The sequence below is a fragment of the Drosophila rhopaloa genome, unplaced genomic scaffold, assembly GCF_018152115.1.
Source record: "Drosophila rhopaloa isolate 14029-0021.01 unplaced genomic scaffold, ASM1815211v1 contig_178, whole genome shotgun sequence".
NCBI lineage: Eukaryota > Metazoa > Arthropoda > Insecta > Diptera > Drosophilidae > Drosophila > Drosophila rhopaloa.
Window position 1 is genome coordinate 940,282 of NW_025335059.1, and position 27,051 is coordinate 967,332.

Genomic DNA, 27,051 nt, shown 5'->3' on the forward strand with positions numbered 1-27,051 from the left:
CATCAGACTTTGGACACCGAACAGTGGCAACTTTTGGGCCAACCCTCGCACTCTACACTGCACTGCACAAATGAGATCCGCACTGGGTGCTCCTCCAGGTTATTACTTATTGGTTGTGTTTATTGAATTATGGGTTTTTGTTTTGTTTCTGTTGTTTTGTTGTATTTGAGGGCAACTCCTTCAGCTAGTCGCTCATTGGATGAACAGTAAAACTAGGTTTACAAAACTTTCGCCTCGGACAGATCGTCCAGTGGCTTGCTGGGCGGCGGGATCTTGTACTCGGTCTCGGGCGTCTCGTAGATCTTCTCCTCCTTGGGCTCCACGACGGACACGTTGTCGGGCAGTGGCTTCTTGGGCCCAATCTTGTTCTTGGGATCGTAGGGCAGCATGATCTTGACCTTGATGCCGAGCACTCCCTGGCGCAGCAGAACGTGACGAGTGGCGGTCTCGACGTAGTCGTTGCACGGATCTCCAGAGTGGATCATCAGACCATCGACGAACTTCATGGACTTGGCACGCTGACCACGCAGTTTGCCGGACACGACGACCTCGCAGCCCTTGGCTCCGGACTCCATAATGAAACGGAGCACACCATAGCAAGCCCTGCGGACGGCCAGTCCTCCGGTGAGTTTGTACCTCAGCGACTCAGCCTGGGCAATGGCGCACAGGCCGCGAGTGGCCACCTTCTCGGCGTACAGCTCAATCCGTCCGGTCTCGAAGTTGAAACGCTTCTGCACCATGGCGGTCAGCTCCCGGATGCGACGGCCCTTCTCTCCCAGCACCTGCTGGGTCTTGGTGGCCATGATGATGATCTCAGTGCGGGACGGGGTCACACGCACCTCCACGCCGGAGTAACCATCCTCGGCCAGTTCGCGAGTCAGGAACTCGTTCAACTCGGCCTTGAAGATGCCATCGGAAACGAACTATGGGGTAAAACGAGAACCATTATTACCAAAAATCCATAAGCCGTGTACCGCCTCATTGTTGTTGTTTCACCACGCGTTGTTGAGCTTCAAAATTTCTCGGACGCCCACCCGCTTTGAGGTTATCTCCGAACCTTTTGGGTTTTTGCACTTTCCGGACCGCTTTTTCACACAACCCCGGGGAAACAACAAACGGGCGACACCAGGAATGTATCCTGAACGTATTCCTGGGACATTTTCATCCAATTACCTTGCGTTTCTTGGAAATCGGAAGGGTCGCATTCATTTTGACGTCGAATCGGAAACGTGGTGCGCAGAAAAGAAAGAAATAGTGTGACCGGGCCGATAACAATAAAAAATACCGTCCGGCCCAAATTTAAATACCATTATAGACTGTTTAGTATCAAGAAATACCATTCAATTATAGCTTAATTCCACTGGCATATATTTTCACATTCTGCCTGATGTATATTTTCAGTAATCCCAAAACTATGAAATTATTGTCTCATTGAGTTTTTGTTATACATTAATAAATAATAAAAAATACTCATACTTAATGGTATTAAACGTGTTATGAACCCAACAAATTTTTTAATAATTTAGTTGCACGGCTTAGTATTGAAATTAATCATTTTTAATCACTTACCAACAACTAAATAATAAAAGGAATGACTTTTTTTTACCAACTTTTATTTTTAAGTACCATTAACGCAAATCGATATCAGGAGGTGGAAATTTCTCATGTCTATCGATGTTTTTACGGAGTAACGATGTGGCAACGCCATGTGGGGAGCATAACTTAGCTAAGACGTTGCCAACAATTAAAAATATTTTGAATACACTTTTAAAAAACTGTTTTAAAAATAATTTATATTCTTTTCCCTTGCGCATTCTAAGCTATTTTAGTCTTGAAAAAACAAATCGTCTCAAAAAAATAGAATAATCAAGTCAGTGCAGACATTTTTCCAAAATTTTAATCATAAAAAACATCTTATTAAAAGCAAAATTAAGTTTAAACTTCTAGAGGTATAGCTCCAATTTCAAAAAATAATGTTTAAAAAAAAACAGAGTTTATAGGGGGAACATTATTTTGTATTTAGTATAGCATATATTTGTAAGATAACACTTCTGACCACGACTTTAGCACTTCTTCACGGGATTGCTCAGTTGGAGAGCTGCGAGTTGGACAGGTTCGAGCTGTGCTCCGAGTCCGAAGATGGACCAGGATGGGAAGGCGCCTGCTGCTGGTGCTGCTGCTGCTGAGGCGCCTGCTGCTGCTGCTGGGAGTGGGAATGGGGAAGGTGCGAGGGCTGCTTGGACTGGATGGCCGTGCCAGACTCGTAGTTGATGCGGATCCACTGGCCTTCGGTGTTCTCCTTCCACAGCGTGACATTATTATCCCCACCAGTGACGGCCAGAATATTGCCGGTGGTGGACCACGAGATGCTCCACACGGCATCATCGAATGTGTGCAACACACTCGAAGTCCACTGTGTCAGATCTGAGTTGCTGCTCCACACGATCACATGGCGATCCTGCGAAGCCGTGGCAATCTGCGATCGTGGCAGACCGATCGACGGCGCCCAGGCCACATCGCGCACCCAATCGGAGTGCGCCTCCAGGCGCTGCTCCTCCACCCAGCGGTCGTTGTCCTCGCGCCAGATCTTCACCAGATTATCGCATCCACCGCTCACCAGGCGTTTCACGGCCGTCGATCGCGAGGTTACCCGCTGGTCAAATGCCGGATCCGGAGCCTGTGCCGGGCACCACGAGATGGCATTCACTCCGATGGTGTGGGCATTCGGTATCTTCTTGGCGTCCCACACACCGTACTCCGTGTTGCAGGTGAGCACCGAAATGGAGCCATCCGAACTGGCACAAGCCAGCACCAATCCGTACTCCGATGGGGCGAAATCCACCGAGTTCACCGACGAGTCGTGGTTGCTGTATTCATAGCTGAAATGTGGCAAGCGCAACGGTTAGATGTGGCAGACTTTTAGTGATAACAAGAGTCCAAACATATAAATGACATATGTAGTTTATGTTTAGGCAAGTGTGGGTGTGTGCTCTTTTGGTACCCTGTTCTCTGGGGCTCCAAAGGTAGTTTGAGGTGATAAAAAAACTTTTAAATGAGGAAAATATATTTAATATTCCAACAAGAAGAAGATTCATAGTTGAATCTACTAATGTGATATATAAATTTTGGGAATCCCTCAATGTTTTTTTAATTGTTAATCAATAAATACATATTTTTATAGCTTTAGTATTACTTTATATGCCACATTTTTAAAAACAAGGTAATACTAATTACTAGTCCTTCTATCTAATTTTTTGTGTTCTTTATTTTTCAAGATTTTACAACATTTATCAAATTTTCAAATGCAAAATGGATTTGCTTTTGAATGCCATTAAAGAAATTATTTTAAAACTGAATCCAATGAATCGTAAACATTGTTGATTATATACTTCTTGCTTTTCAGAACTACAAGACATGAAAGATTTTGATTAATGGGTATTCTAAAGCCGATCCTCCTACAATCTACTCCCTTGTTTGTATGGGTGTGCCCGTGCCTGTGTGCGTTTACTTACAGCTTAATCCAATCCCTGGGCGTTGTGGACTTCCAGACGATCACCTTGCGGTCGTAGGAGCACGAGGCCAGGATGTTGCCGAACTTGGGATGGGCCCATGCCACCTGCCACACGGGTCCTTGGTGTCCTTTAAGCTCCGCCAGCGCCTTGTTGTTCTTGCGCGAGTGGAAGATGCGGACGCTGCCGTCCGAGGAGCAGGTGGCCAGCAGCAGGCCGTAGAAGTCCAGCGCCGCGTGGTGGACCATGTCCTCGTGCTCGGTGTCGATCTCCTGCACCAGGCTCACCATCTTGCTCGAATTCCGTTCGTCCGGTCGCCAGATAAATTAAATAAATGCAAGTTGTCGTGTTTTTTTTCCGGCGCTTGACGTGGAACCTGGACGAGCAGTGTGACCAAGCAAGGATAGCGTCAGTTGGCTAAACATTTTTTTCGGAGTCGGTATTATTGACGGACTTGGTCTTTCGGAGCTAGCGATGGCCATTTCTCGTGATATTTATTTTAAAAAAAGTATAACCAATATAAACAGCGAAGCTCTACTGATTTATGTACAGTTTGTTTTGTTGTCTTAAATAAATTTTAAAAACATTTTTTTTATTTAAATGTTTTATCGCAAGGATCGCCAATTTGATACTTAGCCTTTCGTGCTCGAGTAGTATTCCAATAATCGGTCACGTGACCATCCCTAACGTCAGCTGCCATTGTGAACCGACAATTGAGACTTTTCCGCACGAAAGTTTGCATTTGCTAAGGAAAATAAGGTGAAAATAACAGTTTAAATAAAATCAAAATAATTCAGAGAGTGTGGACAGAAGAATTGTGGGACCTGCATGCAAAATCAGCTTCGAAACAATCCACAAACCCGCAAAACAACAACTCGTATTACATAACCTTTTTAAGGTTACATATGAGGGAAGCCGAAATATGCAATTTTAACAAAGTTCCATTATTTCCAGATGCTGTCGCAATCCCTGCTGAATGGCGTGCGCGTCCTGCGCACCGAGGCCCGTCGTAACTTCGGAATCGTCGCCCCCGCCTTGAACAAGGCCTCCGATCCCATCCAGCAGCTGTTCCTGGACAAAGTGCGCGAGTACAAGCAGAAGAGCGCGTGAGTTTTGGGGCCCAAATCCTGGTAATGACCAAAAAGTAATCACTATTTTTTGTTTCCACAGTGGCGGCAAGCTGGTGGACTCCAATCCCCAAATTGAGAAAGAGCTTAAGACCGAACTGGACCGTGTGGCCAAGCAGTTTGGAAGCGATGGCAAGACCGACATGCTGAAGTTCCCCGAATTCAAGTTCCCCGAGGTCAAGGTTGACCCCATTAGCCAGGGCGCCCAGTAAAGATCGAACCTCGCCTATGACTTAGTCTAATTGCTTTAAGTTCTGCTGCTGATTTCGTATGTGCGTCTACAAAACCGCGGGCAATATACGTCAACAACAACCAATAAAATCGGGAAAACGACAAGCGAAACGTTTGTAAAAACCATTTAAAGTGTGTGAATTTCAAGGAATTATGCAGTGTTATACCTCACAATCATATCTCATCGTTTTTTCATCACTTCGTCATCTCGGAATGAATTAATTCTGTACAGAGTGGCTATAAAAACTGAAAAAAGTGTTTGTATCGCTGTAATCATTTATGGTTTTTATGATCTTGATCTTCCTTTTTAATCAATGATCTAAATGAAAAGAAAAAAATCCTCAAAGCCCAAAAAGTAATAATTGATCATAAAACTTAATTCCTAAAGAAAGCTGAATCAAGATACAAATTCAGCTAAACTAAACAAAATTTCTTCATTATATCATATCATACAACCATAAATAATTTTAATTTCGTTAACCATATATATTTAGCAGCAAAACTTATAAACGAGTCCTACAATCTACAAATAACAAACAAATAGCACAACATCCACTTAACGCGGTGTGTTCAGTGCCTGATGGACTGTCTGCTGAAGCAACTGCATCTTATGGTTGATGGCCACCTTGCTAAACGTTCCTAGAAGGGTTTGGATGTCTTTGCCGCTGATGAGGGGAACAAAGTTGCCGGCGCAGGTGCAAAACTCGGCGAGGTTTTCGCGCTTAATCTCGCTGCAGCGCGAGCAGCGCAGATCCTGCAGCACATAGGACATCATCTTGCGCTGCAGGGCATCCAGCATACGCATCTCGATCTCCTCGTTATCATAGGCCACATAGCACTGGGCACAAAGCCAAACGGGTCTGAAAGGGTTAACATAATTAATTAAATTAAATTAGATATCAAGGTTCCTATACTCACACTCCATCCTTCATGGCGCGGTGCTTGTCCTTGCAGAGATCCAGATCCCTGCAGTGATTGCATGCCTTGCAGATGACCTCGTTGATAATGTGGCTGTCGCAGGGATCCTCCCACTCGGCCATGTCCGAGAACTCACCGATCCCCACCAGGCGCAGCATATTCCTCCGCAGCTCGTTGATCTGCTCCGCCAGCGTTTTGTCTACACTCAGCGCCTTAATCAGGGTGCGGATCAGCTCAAGTCCCGGACTGGGCTTGCCCTTGCCATAGTTCTTGTGCAGCTTGAGGATGAAGTCAAAGGCGCAGTGCGATATGTCCCGGATGGCCTGCTCCGTGGTCTTCCTTTCAGCCAGGGATTGCATGAACAAGGTTAAGAGGGACTCAAACTTCTCCCGGCACTCGTTTTCATCGGGCAGTTGCTCGCTAATGGTCCAATTGAGCTCCAGGGAGAGCTCTTCCTCCTGATCCTGCTCCGGTTCGTTGCTTTCAACTGGATCTCGATTTTCCATATCCTCTTCTTCATCCTCCTCCCCGTCTTCGTTGTCCTCCGGATCTCGCCGCATGGTAGTGGAAACTATGGAGGACACTGTCTCATCAATTCCCTTTGGAAGTTTTCCCCTTATTCCAGAGAAATTAGCCTGATCCATCCAGAGCATAAAGTTCCAGCACTGTTCAAAGCTCAGCTGGATTGAGTGGAACATCTCCTTGTTCCTCAAACTCTGCACAATGTAATCGACATAGCCCAGGGCATCGGAGACGGTTTTCTTGCCGGAACTCAAAATGATCCTGTTAAAGTCCGCATAAACAATGGTGGCGCCCAATCTCTTAAACTCCGCTATAATGCGCAGGAACATTTTCCTCATCAGATTGTTAAGGGATCTTCTCAGAGCAGGATCATACAGTAAGGCATTGCTAGAGCGGACCCATCGATAGAAGTGGACGATCTGGAAGTCGGAGAAGATGTTCCTATTGATGGACACCTCCCGCAACCAACCATTCACCATGGACCGCATCACACGGAAGGCAGCCGAGCAGAGGGCCGTTTCATCATAGCTCGGCAATGTGGCAGCCGGAACTGTGCCGATCATCTCCTCCAGCGAGGCCTGCGGCATCACATCAAAGGTAATGGCAGAGGAGGCACCTTCCATCTCCTGAATCCTCGTAGATTGCAGCAGAGCACTCACCGCCAGACTGTCGAGTGCCAGTTCCACGCAAACATCCGGATAGAAACCGGCTTTGTTCTGCACCACACTAATGCTCTCCTCAAATTCCGCCAACAGACGGCTGTCATCCGCTTCCCGGCCACCCAAATCCGGCCTCGTACTCGCCGACCACCAAAGCACAAAGTTGTGCCGCTGCAGCAGCCGGGCGAAGAACAAATCCGCTCCAAATAGCACCGTATCGGGCGGCATATTGCCAATGGGCACATGGAAATAGCGACACTGATCCAGCATCAAATCAAGCACATTATTCAGATTCAGGAAGTGACGGACAACTGCTCTGGAACCCTGACGCTGCCAATCCAAGCCAGACAGCAAACTAGCATCATCGGAGATGTGGATCTGGGCCTGGGGGAACTCCAGCAGGATGGGCATAGCCAGGCTGAGCTTTCGCGCCTCCAGGGCCGTTTGCAGGCACAGAATGGTGGGTCCCTGGTGCTCCTGCTTGTAGGTGGTCAGAGCCCGCTGGATGTGCCGGTAAATTTGCTTTACATCCACCTCTATGATAACCTCAAAGGTGTAATCCTCTACGGGAATCTTGGCCTGCTCCTCGGCTGTCAAATTCTTGAGCAAGGCCAAACGCTCTGCGGTATACAGCTGCCGCATGTTGGGCATCTGATTGGCGCGCACCGTGTCCAAGGCGAAGATGTAGCCCTTCTTGCTGGGCATCAGAATCAGTGACCAGATCTCCTTCTTGGCCGTTGGCGTGTTGTGCTGGTACAGGTAGATCTTGCGCATCCGGTTGTTGGCACTCGCCAGATACTTCACCTGGGTCTGGGGACGCTGCTCCAGCTGCTCGATGCTGAAGGTCTCCAGATCCTTGGTAGCCAGTTGGGCCAAGCGGCGTGCCTCTTCCCGTTGCACGCCACAAATGCAGCCCATGTCCATGAGGGCCCGGAACTCCAGAGTCATCTGAGTCTCGTAGATGCCCTCGATATCGGGCGTGGCCAGATCGGCCAGCATTCCCAGGGAATTATCGCGGAAAAGCTGCTCTGGCACACTATATCTGTAGAGGTTAAAAACCGGTCTGGATCGAGGTAAGACTCGGTTGACCTTGCGCCACAATTGACCCTCCTCCGGGGGAGCAGCACTACGTTGATTCACATAGAATATCCTCGGCACTGTCAACTTGATCCTGTGCAGCTCTTCGCCGATCAAAGCCCAAACGGTAAAGTGTCCCAGATCATCGATGGGCACCAGCTGCAGAATCTGCCAGGGTTGATCTAACAACGTGCGTTGTGCTCGTCTCAGGAAGCCACCCAAGGTAGCAGTGGGTCCTGTGGCCCTCACAACTGGAGGATCGTCGCTGCGGGTTCGCTTGCTGGCCTGGCGATTCCGCTGTCGCTGATCCTGCTGCCATTTCCATTTCTTCTTCTGGAATTTCACCCACTCCACAATGGTTTTCCTGGTATCTCCTATGGCTGGTGGTGCGCCCAGAGCCTGACGCCAAGTGGTGGCCTGGGGTTGCGCCTGCTCTTCCTCTTCATTCTCGTCCAGCTGAACCCGCTTTCTTTTCGTGACCATGGGACGACCTGCAGCATCCTCTCCGCCATCTCTGCCAGCCAAATCCTCCATATCCGCCAGCTTATCCTCCTCGGTAGCCAAAGGTTTCGGCTTGGGTCTGCTGGTGAACATCTCGTTGATGCGACGCTGCTTCAGCACATCATTCTTTTCCAGCATTTTCTTGTGCAACCAATCTGGATGCTGCACCCTGGGCACAGGATTTGCCAATCCCTGCAGCGCAGCCGGGATGGTGATAATCTTCTGGATGGTGCCACCCAATCTCTCTATGTAGTAGTTCCAATCGAGGACATCTCGAATGTCCGCATCGCCCATGGTGTTATCCTTAAGCCAGCGACGCAGGTGATGGCGCCTCACACTCGGTTCCGATTGGAAAATGGCTAAGGGAATGGCTCTCTCGGTGACCGGAGCTCCTTCGGGTTTCTTAGAGATGATATACTTGCAGGCCAGGCCCGCATCCTTGACCATCTGCTCGCCCAGAAACTCAGCCAATCGTTTGGCTGTGGATATAGAGGTACTCTTCTGGGCGCCATACTCCTCCAACTTCTTGGACATGCTTTTGTTCTCCGAAATCAGTTCAAAGAGTTCAGAGTCCGGCAGATTGGATCCTTTGCTGTAAAGGACATCCAGCCAGTAATCCGCCACCTTGGCCACAGATGCGTAGCACTCTTCAAGGGTGCTGCCCGCTAGGAAAGCTTCGAAAACAGAACTCTGGAAATTCTTAATCAGCTGCAATTCACCACGTCGCTTCACCTCGAATCCTTTGAGCTCAGCCAATGAACCATCGAAATTAAAGACAGCATATCTTTTCTTCAGCTTTTTCCCCTCTTCTTTGGCAGCGGGTAAAACCATGGCCAAGTAGGGTCCATCCACTTCGAAGAAAATTGAGTTCTCATCGCGTATGTCATACTTGGGAAGGTTGTCCTCCTTGTCCTTCCTCAACTCGTGGTACTGATCGTTGGTGAAATGATCTTTGACCATGGTATTCAGCACGGCATTTGGATAGGAAATATTGATCTTCTTTTTCTTCTCATGGCTCGTTTGTATGGTAAACTCCTGCGGAAAGGATCCAGGTAATATACACCATATACCATCAGTATCCAGCTCCAAGGGACGTCCCACTCGCTCGATGATTTCCCTGGCTTTGGTGATGATATTTGAGCCAGTGAGGCACACAATGCCCGCCATGGGCATGGAGTGCCAGCGGGCTCCCCTCCTCATCACATAGCCGTAGAAGGAGTTCAGGATGCACTTGTGGGCCAACTGCAGGGAATCGTAGAGCACTTCCCTGCCCTTCGCTGCCTTGATCTCAGCCGCATCTCCGGAAGCCACAGCAGCATTTACCGATGCCTTCGCCACTTTCGTGAGGCCTTTGTACTCGTACCGACGATCTCGGAACGCTCTTACCGTGTCCACATAGAAGCTGTTTTCCTTCTGGCAGATGGTGGAGTTACGGGTCTCCAGTTTGGTCAACTTGGTCTTCTTGTAGGCCTTACGGCAATAATCCGTGAGTCGTTTCTTCTCGTACGCCGCCTGATCTTCTTTGGAGAGCTCGTGAAAGGCGCGTTGCGGTCCTCCGGGGAAGAGAGATGGAAACTTCTCCGTTTCAAGCTGCTGTTGGATGCGCTGGAACTCGTTCCTCGAGGCGGGCAACATTTCACCTCGCCACAACCAATCCATGGAGCGTTTGCACCGAACTCCCGGCTTGTTGAAGTCGCAGGCAGCGCAATCCAAATCACTAACCATGGCCGAAGGCTGCAGGCGATTGGTCAGGATAATGTTGGGGTACATGGCACCCACATCCAAATGGTAGATGACAGGCTGCTCCAAGCGATTGGGTATATCGTGCAGGCCCTGTAATCCCTGCACAATCTCCTGGCGTACTTCATCCAGGTTTAAGACCTTCTCCAGGGGAATTCCCTCCTCCACTTCGATGGCATGGCGTAGGACTGCATCCACCTGCTCTTGGAGTTGCTTAACCATCGCAGGATCCAGACGAAATCGGCAGGGTATATCCGCCCGAAATACACCCGATTCCAAGGCTTCTACATGGCCACCAACATAGGTTTCCGAATCCAGGACGTGTCCCTCGTTGGAGAGTTTGTTCAGCTCGGTCTGATGCTTATTGGGGTACACAATCTGGGCATGATAGGCCTCCACCATCAGCAAAGTCTCGCACAGGGTGCCGGAACCCTTTCTCAGGATCTCATCCGGTTCCATGGGAATAATTGTGTTCAAAGCGAAGATAAACGGATGCACATACTTCATATACAGATAGTAAGTGGCCACGGCATCTGAGACAGAGTAATTGGCCAGTACTTGGGGCTGCTCCACGGCCATACGGCACATGTCCTCCGGATCCAGTTCCACGGGATCGTAACGCAATTTAGCCTTGGCCACTGCCTTTAAGCCTTGAGATCCAACCGGCAAATAGGAATCTCTCTTCACCCAGCACAAGCAATCCATGTGTATAGAAGGACGACTCAGGTAGTTACCTTCCCGAAACTTGGAGAAGCCAATCTCTTGCTTCATATCCAGATCGTAGACTGCAGCACGGGTCTCCACAAAGGGCCAGTCGAAGAAATCACCATTGTATGTCACTATAATGTGTGGTCGCACCTCCATGATGTGATCGAAAAAGCGTTGGAGCAAGTGCATCTCGTTCTCCTCGTTGAAAACTATAAAGTTACCCTCGAATTCCGGCTTGGGGGTGTACTCGAAGTCATCCACATTCGAAGAGATAATCTCCCGATTGGTTATAAGATAGCCCTGGCCATCGATCATGTAGGAGATCATCATAACCTGATCCGTTTGGGCATCGGGAAACTTGAGGGGCAACTTTGTGGTTTCTATGTCGAAGGCCAGGACCACAGGTTCGGGTCTGTCCAGGATATCCGGTCGACAGGTAATGACGGGCAGTTCCACGCCGCTTCTGCATCTGATATTATACCATTGACCGCAGAAAATGCGCAGATCTATGGATACTCTCACGTGGTAGGGAACATCGTGCTCCCTTATGTCCACAATGCAGTCCATGTAATCCTGCTGCCTTTTGGCCATTGTGGCGTCCTCGAAACCTGCAGAGGATTGGGCCAACGAGGTGGCCAGCATTTGCATGTAGTAGGTGTTTGATTTCTGGCGCTCCTGGTTTCTCCTCACGGCGGCCATTAGTTCCCTCCTAACTTTGGTCATGGCTGTTTGATTCAGGAAGGATAGCTTTATGTACTGCTGCTGTAAGCCAGAAAGATGATTCGGCAGATCCAGATCCTCTTTGCTGATGTGCTCCAGGCTAGAAATCTGCCCGGAATACTTGCGACCCAGGAAACGAGACACTTCCAGTTGCATATTATCCTCCGGACGGACGAGCAAATACGGCTGATAGGCCACCGTGCATTTGAAGCGGGAACCATCCATTTGGATGAAAAAGAGATCAAGAGCTGCGATGAGTCTTCTATCCTCATCCAATACCTCGTTCTGCAGGGGGAAAAACTATTATTTAACATGATCTTCGAGATTTTATAGGATTCCCAACTCACCGAGTGCATGTTGATGAGGTAGCCCGTCCGCTCCTGACTATCCTTGACCCGATCGAAGCCATATTTCGAGTCGATTTTGTCGTTTTCCCGGGATTGACGATAGCCAGCCTCATTGAAGAAGTCGTCCCTAAAGACAAGATCAGGAATAAAACCTTATATATCTCGACTTTCTAGTAATCTCTAAACTCACCCTTCTGTTCGGTTTTCGCTCACGAATTTACCCGTATTCTGCAGCACTTTTCCTTTGCCGAAGTCTGCCATTTCCGTTCTGTTTGGCAAAAATAAATAATATAAATGTAAATAACTATTTGCCGCCAAAAATCTGCAAAGTCCCAGAAATATGCTAACGCGTTGTGAGAAATACCTACAGGCAGTGGTTGCCTAACACTGGAATATATGGATGATTGGCGCCAATATGCATTTTTTTAAATATATCCATAGAATCAAGCTTAGTGAGGAAAAAACACGAACTTCCGGAACTATCACCTTTTGTTAAACAATAGACATTAAGACAAACATTTTTTTAACTGTTTGTAAATAATTGGAATTTTTTTTTAAGTGCAAGACTTAAACTGTGAATTGGGTTAAGTTTGGTAAAGTTTGGATTCAATAATGGGTCAAAAATTTGATCAACGATAATGCGACAAATTTGAATGCAGATTTTTTGAGAATCGAACCACAAGTCTTTAGAGGTATGTCACTTTGAAATCGGTTGAAATTTGGTAAAGTTATGGACTCTAGAAATCCAGTTGGTGGTGCCCTTTTTACAAGTGATCGGAAAACTCAAAAATGACTAACATGAAAATGGGCCAAAAATTTAATCAACGATAATGCGGAAAATTTGAATGCAGATTTTTTGAGAATCGAACCACAAGTCTTTAGAGGAATGTCACTTTGAAATCGGTTGAAATTTGGTAAACTTATGAAATTTGGAAGTCCAGTTGGTGGTACCCTTTTTACAAGTCATCGGAAAACTTAAAAATAACTAACATGAAAATGGGTCTAAAATTTGATCACCCATAATGCGACAAATTTGAATGCAGATTTTTTGAGAATCGAACCACAAGTCTTTAGAGGTATGTCACTTTGAAATCGATTGAAATTTGGTAAACTTATGGAATTTGGAAGTCCAGTTGGTGGTGCCCTTTTTACAAGTCATCGGAAAACTTAAAAATAACTAACATGAAAATGGGTCTAAAATTTGATCAACATAAAGCGAAATTTGAATGTTTTTGAGAATCGAACACAAGTCTTTAGAGATGTCACTTTGAAATCGGTTGAAATTTGGTAAACTTTGAAATTTGGAAGTCCAGTTGGTGGTGCCCTTTTTACAAGTGATCGCAAAACTCAAAAATGACGAACATGAAAATGGGTCAAAAATTTGATCAACGATAATGCGACAAATTTTAATGCAGATTTTTTGAGAATCGAACCACAAGTCTTTAGAGGTATGTCACTTTGAAATCGATTGAAATTTGGTAAACTTACGGAATTTGGAAGTCCAGTTGGTGGTGCCCTTTTTACAAGTGATCGCAAAACTCAAAAATGACGAACATGAAAATGGGTCAAAAATTTGATCAACGATAATGCGAATTTATGCGATTTTTAATCGAACCAAGTCTTTGAGGTATGTCACTTGAAATCGGTTGAATTTGGTAAACTTATGGAATTTAAGTCCGTTGGTGTGCCCTTTTTAAGTATCGGAAAACTTAAAATAACTATATGGTCAAAATTTTAATAAAAAATTTTAATGCAGATTTTTTGAGAATCGAACCACAAGTCTTTAGAGGTATGTCACTTTGAAATCGGTTGAAATTTGGTAAAGTTATGGACTCTAGAAGTCCAGTTGGTGGTGCCCTTTTTACAAGTCATCGGAATACTTAAAAATAACTAACATGAAAATGGGTCAAAAATTTGATCACCGATAAAGCGACAAATTTAAATGCAGATTTTTAGAGGTATGCCAAATTGAAATTTGGCAGATGGAAAAGTCAAATTTCTTTTATGGTTTTTTTGAGCATTTCTATTCCTATTATTATATGTAATGGGCATTAAATGGATGCTTTGTTGTCACTTAGAAGGCAGCTGCTGACCACTTGAGTTGGCCTGTTGGCCATGTGTGTTCTATGCGCTTTTTCAATCTGCATTTTGTCTAGTTCTCCGCTGCTTTGGAATCATGCACGCATACCAGCGCATTCATTCATAAAAATCCTACACGAGTTGTAAAAATGCAGCGCAAAAGAGCGTAAGAGAGAGAGAGAGCTGTGCGCATGCGCTCATTGAGATTTTAATTCTCTGCAGCACTTGTCGCCCTTTTTTATTTAACTTTACCTTAGCTGCAGCAATTAAATTGCAGCAGAGGTTGACAATCAGCCATATTGTTGTTGCACGTGTGTCGTTATGCAAGGCTGGTTTTTTGGGGTCCCTTGGCCAGGAAAATCGGGAATGGAATCGGGTATCGGTATCCCGAATCTTATTGCCCTTTTCCTGGGTGCAGCTGGTGGTTGCTGCCGCCCCTGCACTTGCATTTATGCTTTGTAATTTGTAATTTATGCGAAATGCGTTGCCAGAATACAAAAAACACCGCAGTCACAGGTTCTCTCCTTCTCTTTTGCACACACTGTCCGCACACATAAACCTGTTTTGTTTTTGGTTTGAGGGAAAGAGAGGCTTTCGAATGCACAGTGGTTGTCATGGCCACGGTGGGAAAATATCACCATCAAGTGGACTTATATTCAGGGGTGTGCCTAAAGGAATTTTTTCTTAAGCTCTTGCTTTTTCACAATATTGCAATTAATTCGAAATTGAATTCTTATTTGGTTGTTCCTTAAATTTATTTAAATATATACCAACTTCATATAGATAGTGCTTCTTAGAATCTTGGACATCGACATTATTTGAGAAATTTCCAGAGCCAAAATAACCATCACACCATATTTTTGTTTATCAAAAGCTATTTATCTGCATATGTAATTTAGTTAGCATACCTAAACTAATTTAGTCATGATCACTTATTAAATCTCTGAATTAAACGAAATAAATAAATAAAGGTACCTATTATACAAATTGGATTTCTTCAGTGTATAAATTTTTGGGTTCGGACCCTTACAAACATCCATTTACATAATTGCTTTTTTGGCACCCCCTTTTGAATATTTAATTATTCTTGACTTTTTGGACACTGTTTAAATGTTTGCTAAAAACGATCGCCCGCACACGCACCCACACATGCTCACTTACACATTCGCATTTACACACAGTTCTGAGCAAGCAGATTTTTTTTTAATTTGTTGCTATTTTTTTGTCGCAGCAACACTTTGTTTTTGCTGCTCAAAATATGTAATTCTGATTTTTCTTTTTTTTGCGCTCATGATGCACGCTCTGGTGGGAGTGAGAGTGGGATAGAGCGATAGAGAGTGAGAGGTTATCGCCCACGCCATTGCCATTTGCGTTTTTTCAGTGATCTCTGCTGACAAATAAAGCAGTGAATAATATTTATAACAACAAGCATATTGGAATGGAATAACTCTCGATTTTCATTATTATTTGTGATATTCTGCGGTGTTATCAGTTGGGAGAGCAAAGAAAAAACAGAAAGAGAGCGACCCACAATTGCGTCGGCGTCGACGTCGACGCTGCGTCTGCGCCGACGTCAGCGTCGCTGCCGCCTGTTGCCGCCTTGGGTTAGTCTGTTTTGTCTGGTTAGTCTGTTTTTGGCTCTCTTTCCACTCGTTTCACTCTCCTTCGGGCAGCGTGCAGTACGCAACGGTAAATGTGATTTGAATTTATTCATTCAAATAAATAAATAAGCAAATACTAAATACTTTGCAAGCCAAGCAAAAACAAAAGTGAGTGAGTGCAATAGCAAAATCTTAAAAGTCTGAGCGCGCACGATTAAGGCTAAAACAGAAAATCTAGCAAAAAAAAGGTTAAGAACCAGAGGAAAACAAAATCTATATACAAAATCCATCATAAAACCACAAAAATCTCCTCAAACATCGCGTGTGTGCCTGAGTGTTTGATTGTGTGTGTGCGATCTGTCGGCCTTTTATTTTTCGGTTTGTTTCGTTTCGCGTCTTATAAGTATAAGCCGAGCTAAAACCGATCCCGTCTCTCTTCTCGAGTTGTTCCTTTCGGTTTTGTCTTTGTCCCGGCACGTAATCCCTCTCTCTCCCCCTAATCAACCTGCTGATCCCACCGGAGGGTTAAAACATATATACCTTAGTGTACTACAGAGTGAGAGAGAGATAGAGAGAGCGCGCGAGAGATAGTTATCGGTGCTCCCGACTTCATCAAGATTGTGCGCCTAATTTGAAGCTGTAATTAATTTGGATACCCTAATAAAAACCCAACCGAAAGACGGAATCCAGAATCCAGAACCCTAAAATCAAGAACCCAGAAGCCCCCGCCTTCCCGTTCTCGAGGGGCGCTATTTTATTGCCCCGCACCGGTAAGAAAAGTGAAGTGAAGTGTTGAAAAACAGTAGTTCAAGTATTAGTTTTTGTTATTTTCTCTACACTTGGAATAAATATCGAGATAAATTTTGGAAATCTTTAATCTATTTTAAGTCACATTTTATGCCCAAAATCAGCTAGTTTTTAGAAATATATTTCTTACATTAATAACTAACTAAGGAAATCTATAACTATTAGTTATTGAAAAATTATTTTCTTAAACAAATTGTCTTGTATGCTACCGCATACCAACTGGTTCTTTCGTTGAATTCGTAAATTCATGTTGATCTGAAATTGTGGTCAAATATTTATATTTTACTTGGCAAACCCTTTCTTTATTTAAATGCATCTACTATTTTAAGCTTGGGTACTTTGGACTTTTATTCCGAGTGTATGTAAACCCTTTCTGTGTTGGTGTTGCCTGCTTTCTTGAATGAATCTAGGAAAAAACTGGTTTGGCTACCGAGCGATCTGCCGATCTTGCCTCGATTCAGGATTGCTGCCTCTATAAACTCGTTGTTGGCCAACAGAATTTGAATTGGTTTTCTACCTCTTCATAGCCAAGCTAGTTAGCTGAGTGTGTGTGTTATCCGCCTGTGTGGGGCACTTCCACAACCCTTGTGGGAACACGATCGAAATTACTACTGTTCCTTTTACAGCTTCCGGTGCCGCAAATGAGCTTCGCTGCCCCTTAATCGCGTTTCGGGCCATCGATCCAAAGAGTTCTGTAATCGAGAATGTGTGAACTCTTTGGTTAGGGCCAAGAATGTAGAACAACGATCGCATTAGACAATTAAGTATCAATAAAAAGATACGGGAGCGCTACTCTTTTGACCTTTGAGCGGGGAAAATCCAAAAGGGGTTTTTAACAACCCATAATTGGGATTTTCCTGTCTATACTTTTAGTTACCTGAAAAGGTTAAAAAGGATTATTTGATATGGGATTTAAATCAAAGTAATTATTACAAGAAAAGGGATTTAAGGATTGTTTAAATCTAATTAAATGGTTTAGAGATGGGATTCGCTTAAACCATTCGATCCTTAATATACTATAAGATTAACGCATTTTTATGTTTGCAATAGATCATTCAATGGGAGAAGATCGTTAAACAGAGTTTGGTTCACGTCTTTCCTATTTTCTTAAGCTTTCCGGAAAACAGGAAGATCCTTAAGGCAACATATAAATAACAATCTTAAGTTGCAACAAAATACCCATGGGAATGATAACAAATAATTGCCATAATTGATAATTTGATGTGCGACGATCGATGGATCATAATTGATCTCAGTTCTCTCCCCGCTCTCTCTTTTTCTACCACTCTCTCCCTCTTTGTAAAAGACCAGTTCAAGATCCTTTTCCATAAATACCCACAGACAATTACAGTTCAGTGGATCTTCGGGCTGGTTCGTTGCCCCATGCCACGTTAAACTCGGATTCTGCGCCCGTACCGATGCTAAAAGTATCAACCTGCTGCAGACAGGCCAAGATCAAGATCGATCCCATGACAAGACAGCACACAGATACTCCAATACTCCGATACTCCACGCACACACTTGCAGAAGGACGACTGCGAAAGATAGAACACATGTGCACAGGCAGGCATCCCGAGGATCATCATCGGCGGATCGGAGATCCCTTCTTTCCAGCGAAGAAGAAGAAAGGGCCAGTCGCTGGGAAAGAAAAGAACAGCGACTAAATATGTATTCTACCGTTACGTACACACCGAAAAATTGCACCCCTATTTGTTGCTGTTGCTCTTGCCTTTAGTGTTGTTGTTGGTGTCGTCGTCTGGCCGAGGAGTGTGCACCATATCGAAAGATCATATTCGTTTACAATCTGTTCTTGAAGCATCTGCTGTGCACAGACTCTTCTCTAGACTTAAACTCGGACTCCAGACATACTCGTTTGGTCCACTTACTCCGGCCCTCCCAAAATTTGCTCTTTTCCAAGGAAAACATATGCTCCGATTTTCGATTCGTGTGGTTTTTTGTTGTCGCCCCTTTCTCTCTTTGTTTTTTCGGTTATCTACGTGTCTGGGCGATAAGGTTTGTGTTCAGATAGTTTGGCGATTGCGCGACTCTTTTTTGGCACCCTGCCGAATGATTTCTGGTGCTCTGCCAGCACTCGGAATGTTTGCAAATCGAACTCACTATTTAATCGAGTGCCACTCTTAAACTCATTAATTATTTCCATTTGGTTTCCAGTCTTTTGTGAACTGAGTTCTCTCCTCCATAGGTAAATGGGGAATTTACATTGATAAGAATGATTTTTTAAAACCCACAACAACACGGGGAATTCGCATGGAAATATTTCGGATCGATAAGAATAAACGTCAAGTTATGTTTAATTGATTAACTAAATATTTGCAAATTTAATCTCCTACACTTAGGGGCCAAAGATGTGATTCCCCGAACCATTCACTTGAAGGTGTTTACTGAGATTATCTTAGATTTTTTATTTAGGTAATAAGCATATTCATTTTTTAAGGATATTTTTAGAGCTTTTATTATTTCTTTTCCCCTGTTTAAAAATATTTTTGATATTTTATTTAAATAAAACTACATTAACTCTTTATAAATATTCATTCACAATTTTTTTCCTGGATTCAAAAACTTTGTTATAATACATTTCCTACGAGTTCTAGAAAATTCTTCTTTTCTTTTTGCAAACCATAAAATCAATTAGACTTGCCAAAAGTTGCCAATTATCTTGGCCACTTTTATGCGTCAATAAATTATTTTCGTGTGAAAAGTGCACTTAGTATTGCCATATTCAAAATCATATGCAGTCTCAATCTATATATATCCACAACTGAAAATGCATATAGTTTGTGTGCAGATTTAGTAATGTTGCGGTTTCTGTTATTGCTGTTCTACATTGAATTGATTGCACTGGGGCGGGTAGCAAAACTAAGTGGTGCAAAATAAATCAACTTTTTGTGGAGCGCGCAGAGCATTTCGCGGCTGCAGTCGCTGATTTTATTATGCATTTAAATGTTGATTAACTTAAATTCGTTTTTAGTGCACTCACTTGATCCGTATACACAAAAATATATTTATATCTTTTTTTTGTGGACGTGCATATATAACTGTGCCCAGCTGGGGCGTTTCAGTTGGTCAGCAACGACCACGGACAAAAATCAGCAAATCAAATCGAAATTGATTTCGCAAAAGCAAAAGCTGAAATTTATGCAACAGTTTTCATGGTGATGTTGCCCTAGGAAAAGGGGTATTCTTCCTTCGACCGCAGATTGACTATCAGTCGTCCGTTCAAGGGAATATTATAGGTTTTTTGAATTAATTCTTAGATCTTTGGTTCTTAAAAAAAGTAATACAATTGTATTTAAAATAATATAACAAAGATAAAATGTAACCTTATCCATATAATTATAACTCACGTTTGATTCCAAAATCGATTAGGACCCTAATAAAATAAGGAAGTGTGTTAAAACCTTCGTTTAGTCAACGATAATCGGGTTTCCCCTTTTTCTTCTGTTATTATACCCTTGCAGAGGGTATTATAATTTTGGTCAAAAGTGTGCAACGCAGTGAAGGAGACATCTCCGACCCTATAAAGTATATATATTCTTGATCAGGATCACCTCCTGAGTTGATATAGCCATGTCCGTCTGTCCGTCTGTCCGTCTGTCCGTCTGTCCGTCTGTCTGTCCGTCTGTCCGTCTGTCTGTTTCTACGCAAACTAGTCTCTCAGTTTTAAAGCTATCGAATTGAAACTTTGCACACACCCTTCTTTCCTTTGCACGCAGTATATAAGTCGGAACGGCCGGGATCGGCCGACTATATCCTATAGCTGCCATATAACTGAACGATCGGAAATGCCATAACTTTGGTATTTTTAAAGTTAGGAAGTTGGGATTTTCTATGGGTTTTACATTTGGCCAATCAATTTGACGTACCAAATTTTATAAGGATCGGCCGACTATATAGTATAGCTGCCATATAACTGAACGATCGGAAATGCCACAACTTTGGTGTTTGTAAAGTTAGAAAGTTGGGATTTTCTATGTGTTTTGTATTTGGCCATTCAATTTGACGTACCAAATTTTATAAAGATCGGCCGACTATATCCTATAGCTTCCATATAACTGATTGATCGGAAATGCCATAACTTTGGTGTTTGTAAAGTTAGGAAGTTGGGATTTTCTATGGGTTTTATTTTTGGCCAATCAATCCGACCTACCAAACTTCATAAGGATCGACCGACTATATCCTATAGCTGCCATATAACTGATTGATCGGAAATGCCATAACTTTGGTGTTTTTAAAGTTACGAAGTTGGGATTTTTTATGAGTATTAAGAATGCATCATATGAATAATTTTGGAAAATATAATTTACAGAGTATTCTGCAAGGGTATATCAACTTCGGCTCCGCCCGAAGTTAGCTTTCCTTTCTTGTTTTTTATTCAGTTAGATCATTGTGAATATGGCGAAGTTTCTTCAATCCATACTCACATGTATATAGACTTCAGATTTACATATGTGTATGTACATGGGCTGATAAGGCGGCTAGATAACCGTTGGCCACACACTCACCGAGTGCCAAAGACCGAGAGAGAGGGAGTCGGATCGCGGCGGAATCGTCACCGATGCGACGACAGTATCTACACATTTGCATAACGTATCTAATTAGACAGCCAGTGCCCAAAGATACTCCTCAGATGTCTCTCAAATATATACATATATTTATAGTGACGTGGGGGCGTTTACCGTAACGAGTAATAATACTTGAATACTGTACCTTAACTAATAATAGGCCACAAAGTCTATTTTTAAAACACATTCTTCTTAAAGAGTGTTATGTTGATTAAATGAATTTTTTATATGAGTAGTTTAAAAAAATGTTATCAAATTGTTCAGGTGCCAAAAATTGTTAGATTGACTTGAAGAAAAATTTATTTGCGTTTATAAGTGAATTTCCAAAATCAACCAATCGATTGGATTTTAAATCAAAGTAAATAATATTTTGTTTGCAACTTTATTGGAAGATGTATTTTTTTGTAGTAGAAGTAAGTATTAGAAGACGTTTTAACTTTGATTCTTCTTGATGAGCGATTTCATTTAAAAACTCATTTAAGGCTCTTAGTTCAGACTAAACATCTAGACTATCGTTTTTTTTGTGCAGCTGCTTTTTAGGTTAAAGTTTTTTCTCTTTATTTATCTCGAAATAGCTTTTATCACACAAAGTACATTTAATGTAAACATAATATTTAAGTCGTAATTGCTGGACATTATCGCGGGGCCGTTTTATTTATATTGGCTACTGGCTCTGCAAGTGTGGGGATATGGGGGCCTTTGGGATATGAGGACTTTGGGATTTCTTCAACTGCTGCTGAACTCTCTTCTCTTTTCCGCGGCTTATCTAGCTCACTTCCGCTTATAACATTTCCTAAGATTATTTATTATGCGTTTTTGGATTTGATTGTGGTTCGTAATAAAGCAAAGCTCTTAAACATAAATTAGAATTCAAGTAATAGTTAAAAGGAGGAGTTTCGTTAAAGACTTATATTTAAAGAATTAAACTACTTTTTGAAGAAAACTGCAAATGCAATTAGGGAAGTGGTCGCATTTCCTTTCAAAGCATAGGGACTAAATAAACTAATTGGGCAACATTCAGGGAAGCAACCTTAAAAATCTGTGTGATCTTCCTGCCCGATCTCTTTGTGGCGACACTTCAAAGTAACTTTTCGTGTTTTCTTTGAAACTCACATCACATCGCTCCATGATCATCAACGGCTGCTTGGCCAGGGCAAATATTTGAGAACTAGAAAGAGAACGAAACCCATTAGAAATATATTTAGAAAATTGAAACCCTTTGACTTGGGTCTATGTCTTATGTCTATCCTCCATATCCACATATGATGGATGCTGAGTAAACAAAATAAAAGCGTGCTCGTATGCAAACTGCCGCGTCGGCTCCTTTTGTTGTGGGCTGCTTTAAAGGTGGCGGACACTTTTGATCTTGCACTGACTGACTGTCGGGGAAAAAGTGTCATAATTCCTTGAGTCAATAGAGTAGGATTGAGCCATGAAAGAGGTGTGAACGCCAGAATGGGAGGTGCCAACAAGGTCTAATAAAGCGGGGGAACAAGCCAATAATTGGGCGATAATTAAAACACCTCACACCCAGCCCCAGTAATAATTGCAATGATTTGTTTATTGAGCAGCCGGTTAATTATTTGTTTTATTGTTTCGTTTTCTCCTCCCTCTAGATGCCTGCGCAATATGGAATTGGCGATTTGTAAAACAGATCTGTCTGCCACGAAATTTATGCTGCCGCCCGCTCTGCCCCCATCTGCGGCCATTGGACCATCATCAGCGGTCTCTGCAACGGCATCGCATTCATCAGCCGCCGCCCAGTTTGCATTCCACCTGAACGCCATCAACGAAACTTTGTTCAAATCGCCCGGCAGCAGCCATCTCAATTCAGTCGGCACTCCATCGATCCTGGGCCACTTCAACAGCAGTAACAATAGCAGCAATAACTCGGGCCAAGTCAGCACCATGAGGCTCAAGAAGAACCGCAAAGTCACATTTCTAGCCAGCCTAGTTGAGGTGAGTAAAGGAATTTTACAAATTAGATTAAATTGCCCCGTTAAGCCAGGAATTTTGTTATTATTCCTCAAGTGGGTGCTATTTATCTATATCTATAAATTTCATGAGCGTTTATTTGATATATACTTTAATCTCTTATAAACCAAAGATGAAAAAGAATACTTCAAACCCTCAATAACTTTAGTTCTATTTAAAATAAGGATCTTTGGCTTATCAGCTTTTCCAAATATAGTTTGTAACCTAGTAATTCTTAGCCCTTACAATCACTTAGTATGCAAATCTTACTAAAGCTCGGTGAAAACTCAACACTTAACTAGGTAGCGATGACTGCACGTCGCTGATCGATGGCTGCATAAATCTATAATTTCTAAATATAACTACGTATAAGTGAATTTGCTGATCAAGTGATCGATAGCCTGTCCATCGGTTTCTATGCCAGTTTGACAGCCACTGCAGTTGGAGCCTCAATGACAGCGCGATCTCCTTGCGAATGCAGATCACGTAAATCGCATTCTAAATTTGGTAGACCAAACAAAACGCAATTATTATGTATTATGCTTTGTTGCCTTTTCATTTGCAATTTTTTAGCACCCTGCTTTTGGGTAAGACTTTACAATTAAGTAAAATTAGAGAATAATCGGTCACTTATTATAAATAATTTCCGATGTGAGGGTGTAGCTTATTCGTCTACAATCCTTTGGAATCTTTTGTGTAATTCATCTTTTGTTTATTTGCTATAAAAGCCATAAGCGTGCCACTTGGCCTCTGACGCATCTGGATAGACAAAAGGCCTGATCAAAATTTGGAATAAGTTAATACGCCTTGAAAAGTAGGGACCTCAATGCGTAACCGACCAAAAAAAAGAGTCAAACAGCCAACAATGGGACCCATGATCATAAGGCTTCCCCGGGTGCAGTTCCCTTTCCTTACAACACCTTTTTTTAATCTCTTTGAATAGCCTTTCGTTAGGTATTTGGATATTATAACCCTTTCCTGAAAGTAACAAAGCCTTGCTTATCCTGTCTCACTAATAAATTTATAAACATTTATTATAACTGAATATTTGAAGAAATACCTTATGCTAATAATAAAAGTTAAACTATAAAGTAAATTAATAAAAATCTTATTTGTCTATGAAAATATATTTCTGAATTATTTGATAATTTTTCTCGGTAAAGCCAGGTGTAATCAAATCTTCGGTATCAATGTCAGTGCTTTCCTTATATTCTCTCACTCTTTCTGGATTCTTTGTGTCCCATGACGAACTTGACGACCAGTGACAGGTCCCGAGTGAAGGCATTTGACACATCGCCTGCGGTAGGCATATCCGTTGGCCCGCCGAGCCGTTGACCACTTTCATCCGGTCTTTCGGGGCCAACAGCCTGACCCCAAGCTGATCCTTTCCCCGTTTCCCTGGCCAAAAACCCCAAAAAGGACATGCGCATGCTCAGTCGCTTGGAAAATGCAGCCAGGTAATCCGATCTAGAGTGTCTGGCTTAAGAGGAGCCCAGTTTTGGGTTTCCATGCCGGCCACGTAACTGAAGACTTGTGGATCGTAGAGATCCCAAATTGGGTTCCAATTCAAATTTGGAATTCCCCTGCTGGATTCGCTTAGGAATTGATTACGGTATTTACGGAGCATTTCGTTTGACTACTGTGACCTCCATTATCATTAAGCGGACCCGCAGACCCATCCCCTCGCCGGCGTTTTATGTGCAAGTCAAACGTACAATTCAATTTATTAGAACGCGTTCAACATGATCGGGACCCATGGGACCCATGCCACCACATTGGGGCAGTCCGCAGCCAGCCACTGTCAATTGCCGGCAATCTATGCCACGACTTTGCGCTATTGTTGCTCTGATTATGCCCGAGTCTCAGTTTTACGTTACACTCTCCCAAACGAGGGGCGCACACACATTTTGTAATTGGGTAAAAGTGGCTTGTTTATAAATATGTACAACACAATCATGAATGCCTTGTTGACTGTGGCTCATTGTGGTGCAGATAGGGTGGGGATGATGCGAGGAACACCTCTTGGGGGAAAATCAGAAGAGGCAAATTGAAGCGGGGTCAGGAATAACAAACAGAAGTGATGGATAGATCATGCTTTATATATTGCTTTCTAATTAACAACTAAATGGGAAGATTAACAGCTGCAAATGATTCTTCAAAATGTTTATTAAAGCTAAGTAAGGATCTGGGAAAAAATTAAATTATTACTTAACAAAAATTAACTTTATACCTTAAATGTAGTTAAAAAGCTATTATGAAAAAATATAAATGGGTAATTTAGGAATAGTAATAAAATTTGAATAACATTCAGAATAATTTTTTAAAATAAACTATAATAAAATATCAACTAGACTTGACTTAAGTAATACAAAATATCAAATAAACCCATACCATTTTTAAAATGATTTAATGTTTTCTTTTTAACTGATAAAACTGAAAATTAGGGAGAAGTTTGTAGCGTAGGAAAATCCCAAGATAAAACTGAGAAATTAAGGAGAAGTTTGTACGGTAGGAAAATCCCTACAAACTTCTGCTTCATTTTTTAGTTTTATCATTTAAAAAGAAAAAAACAATTCCATTTAAAATTTCGGAGAAACATAATTTATGACTCATGAGATTGTTTATTTGAAAAACAAAAATTGTGAAATATTATGATGATTTAACCAATTAAAAATGAAATAAATCTAAGATGAATCATTAGAAATTTTTTAAACAAGATTCTTAACATAAAATAATAACTCAAAAATGTTGTATTTTTTATTTTACATAGGAATGTTTCTTTGATTTTTTGAATAACATAATTATAAACCTATAATACTATTCTATTTCATTTACAGTCCAAAAATATTTTCATAAAGGAGGAGCCGATCCATGGCTGCTGTTTATCGGATATTTCAGATCATGAGGCGTCTTTGGGTGAGTAAAAAAAACCATCACAGCAATGTCAATATAATTTGTAGATTGTTTACTTTGGCCCAGTGCTTACCCAGTTTCTATATTGGTTTCATATTGCTATATACCACTTTTTTTCTCTTTATATTTTGTTTGTTGAATGGCATTTCGAGGTCTGGCGAGTTCTGATAACAGATTTCCAAGAAATGGAAATAATTGAAGAGCAAAATGTTGTTGCAGCGCAAATGTTCAACAATTATATATTTGTGGCGCGTTATGGCCCTATCTTGACTAATATATGTATGATGTTTGTATATATCGTATTTGTATTAGTCGGGCAGATTACCTTTCTTTATATATGTACTTCATTCAGAAACCCCTATTAGGATGAGTAAATTCATAGAAAATATTAGTTTCTATATATGATTAAAATTAAGTGCCTATCTTATCAAATTAAAACTAAAACCTTGTTTGTATGTGAAAGTTGTTAATTAGATAAACGATATTACCATATAAAGAAATTAAATTCAGCTGAAACAGCATTTTAACTCGACATTGAGAAATCATCCGTTAACCAAAAAATAACAGAAGGATATGTCGCAGTCGTCGCAACCGACCAATATATGATTAGTTGTTTTTGCGACTTTATTATTATTTTTTGCCTTTTGAGCCGAGCGATAAAAAAACAACGAGCCAAATAATTTGGCGATAAGATAAGCCAACAAAAGCGTGTTGCTAAAAAAAGAACCCCAGTAAAAAGAAACAATGCCAAAGAAAGATATTTAGCCAGTGTGTGGGATCGTTTGTTATAGCATATCGTGTGTATTTATTATAATGAAGTCGATGAAATATACACAATTCCCAAGCATTTGCATAGTTGGATTCATGTTCAAATTTCAGTGAAAAGTCACGTCGTTTGTTTCCGGTGGGCCCAGCCCCCGTTCCTGATCAACTCCCCACCCAAAACCCCCCGGCAAAGTGCCAAGCGAACTTACACAGATTCATTCACTCAGTCACTCCCTCACCCATTCATTCATATATTCATTCATTTGCTCC

General features: G+C 42.3%; 5 protein-coding genes across 5 annotated transcripts in view; 2 read left to right on the forward strand and 3 right to left on the reverse strand.

Annotated features, from left to right (window-relative positions):
* Positions 1 to 99: 99 nt before the first annotated feature.
* LOC108051558 (40S ribosomal protein S3) lies at positions 100 to 1,277 on the reverse strand. Its single transcript, XM_017133693.2, has 2 exons — positions 1,174 to 1,277; positions 100 to 923 (listed from the first exon to the last, which is right to left on the reverse strand). The coding sequence occupies exons 1-2, from the start codon at positions 1,207 to 1,209 to the stop codon at positions 219 to 221; spliced, it is 741 nt and encodes a 246-aa protein (XP_016989182.1). The 5' UTR covers positions 1,210 to 1,277; the 3' UTR covers positions 100 to 218.
* Positions 1,278 to 1,993: 716 nt separating this feature from the next.
* On the reverse strand, positions 1,994 to 3,911 carry LOC108051557 (protein SEC13 homolog). The gene is made up of 2 exons (XM_017133692.2): positions 3,513 to 3,911; positions 1,994 to 2,879 (listed from the first exon to the last, which is right to left on the reverse strand). The coding sequence occupies exons 1-2, from the start codon at positions 3,797 to 3,799 to the stop codon at positions 2,087 to 2,089; spliced, it is 1,080 nt and encodes a 359-aa protein (XP_016989181.1). The 5' UTR covers positions 3,800 to 3,911; the 3' UTR covers positions 1,994 to 2,086.
* A 248-nt stretch (positions 3,912 to 4,159) lies between these two features.
* On the forward strand, positions 4,160 to 4,993 carry LOC108051555 (ATP synthase-coupling factor 6, mitochondrial). Its single transcript, XM_017133689.1, has 3 exons — positions 4,160 to 4,268; positions 4,464 to 4,615; positions 4,680 to 4,993. The coding sequence occupies exons 2-3, from the start codon at positions 4,464 to 4,466 to the stop codon at positions 4,846 to 4,848; spliced, it is 321 nt and encodes a 106-aa protein (XP_016989178.1). The 5' UTR covers positions 4,160 to 4,268; the 3' UTR covers positions 4,849 to 4,993.
* Positions 4,994 to 5,108: 115 nt separating this feature from the next.
* On the reverse strand, positions 5,109 to 12,377 carry LOC108051554 (DNA polymerase epsilon catalytic subunit 1). The gene is made up of 4 exons (XM_017133688.2): positions 12,250 to 12,377; positions 12,060 to 12,186; positions 5,786 to 11,997; positions 5,109 to 5,727 (listed from the first exon to the last, which is right to left on the reverse strand). The coding sequence occupies exons 1-4, from the start codon at positions 12,318 to 12,320 to the stop codon at positions 5,424 to 5,426; spliced, it is 6,714 nt and encodes a 2,237-aa protein (XP_016989177.2). The 5' UTR covers positions 12,321 to 12,377; the 3' UTR covers positions 5,109 to 5,423.
* Positions 12,378 to 15,779: 3,402 nt separating this feature from the next.
* LOC108051546 (ETS-like protein pointed) overlaps positions 15,780 to 27,051 on the forward strand; it is a 60,752-nt gene continuing 49,480 nt past the window's right edge. The window contains exons 1-3 of the mRNA XM_017133677.2: positions 15,780 to 16,509; positions 22,746 to 23,088; positions 25,941 to 26,019. Coding sequence (XP_016989166.1) covers positions 22,759 to 23,088; positions 25,941 to 26,019 — 409 coding nt within the window. The 5' untranslated portion in view covers positions 15,780 to 16,509; positions 22,746 to 22,758. The remainder of the gene's footprint in view (positions 16,510 to 22,745; positions 23,089 to 25,940; positions 26,020 to 27,051) is intronic.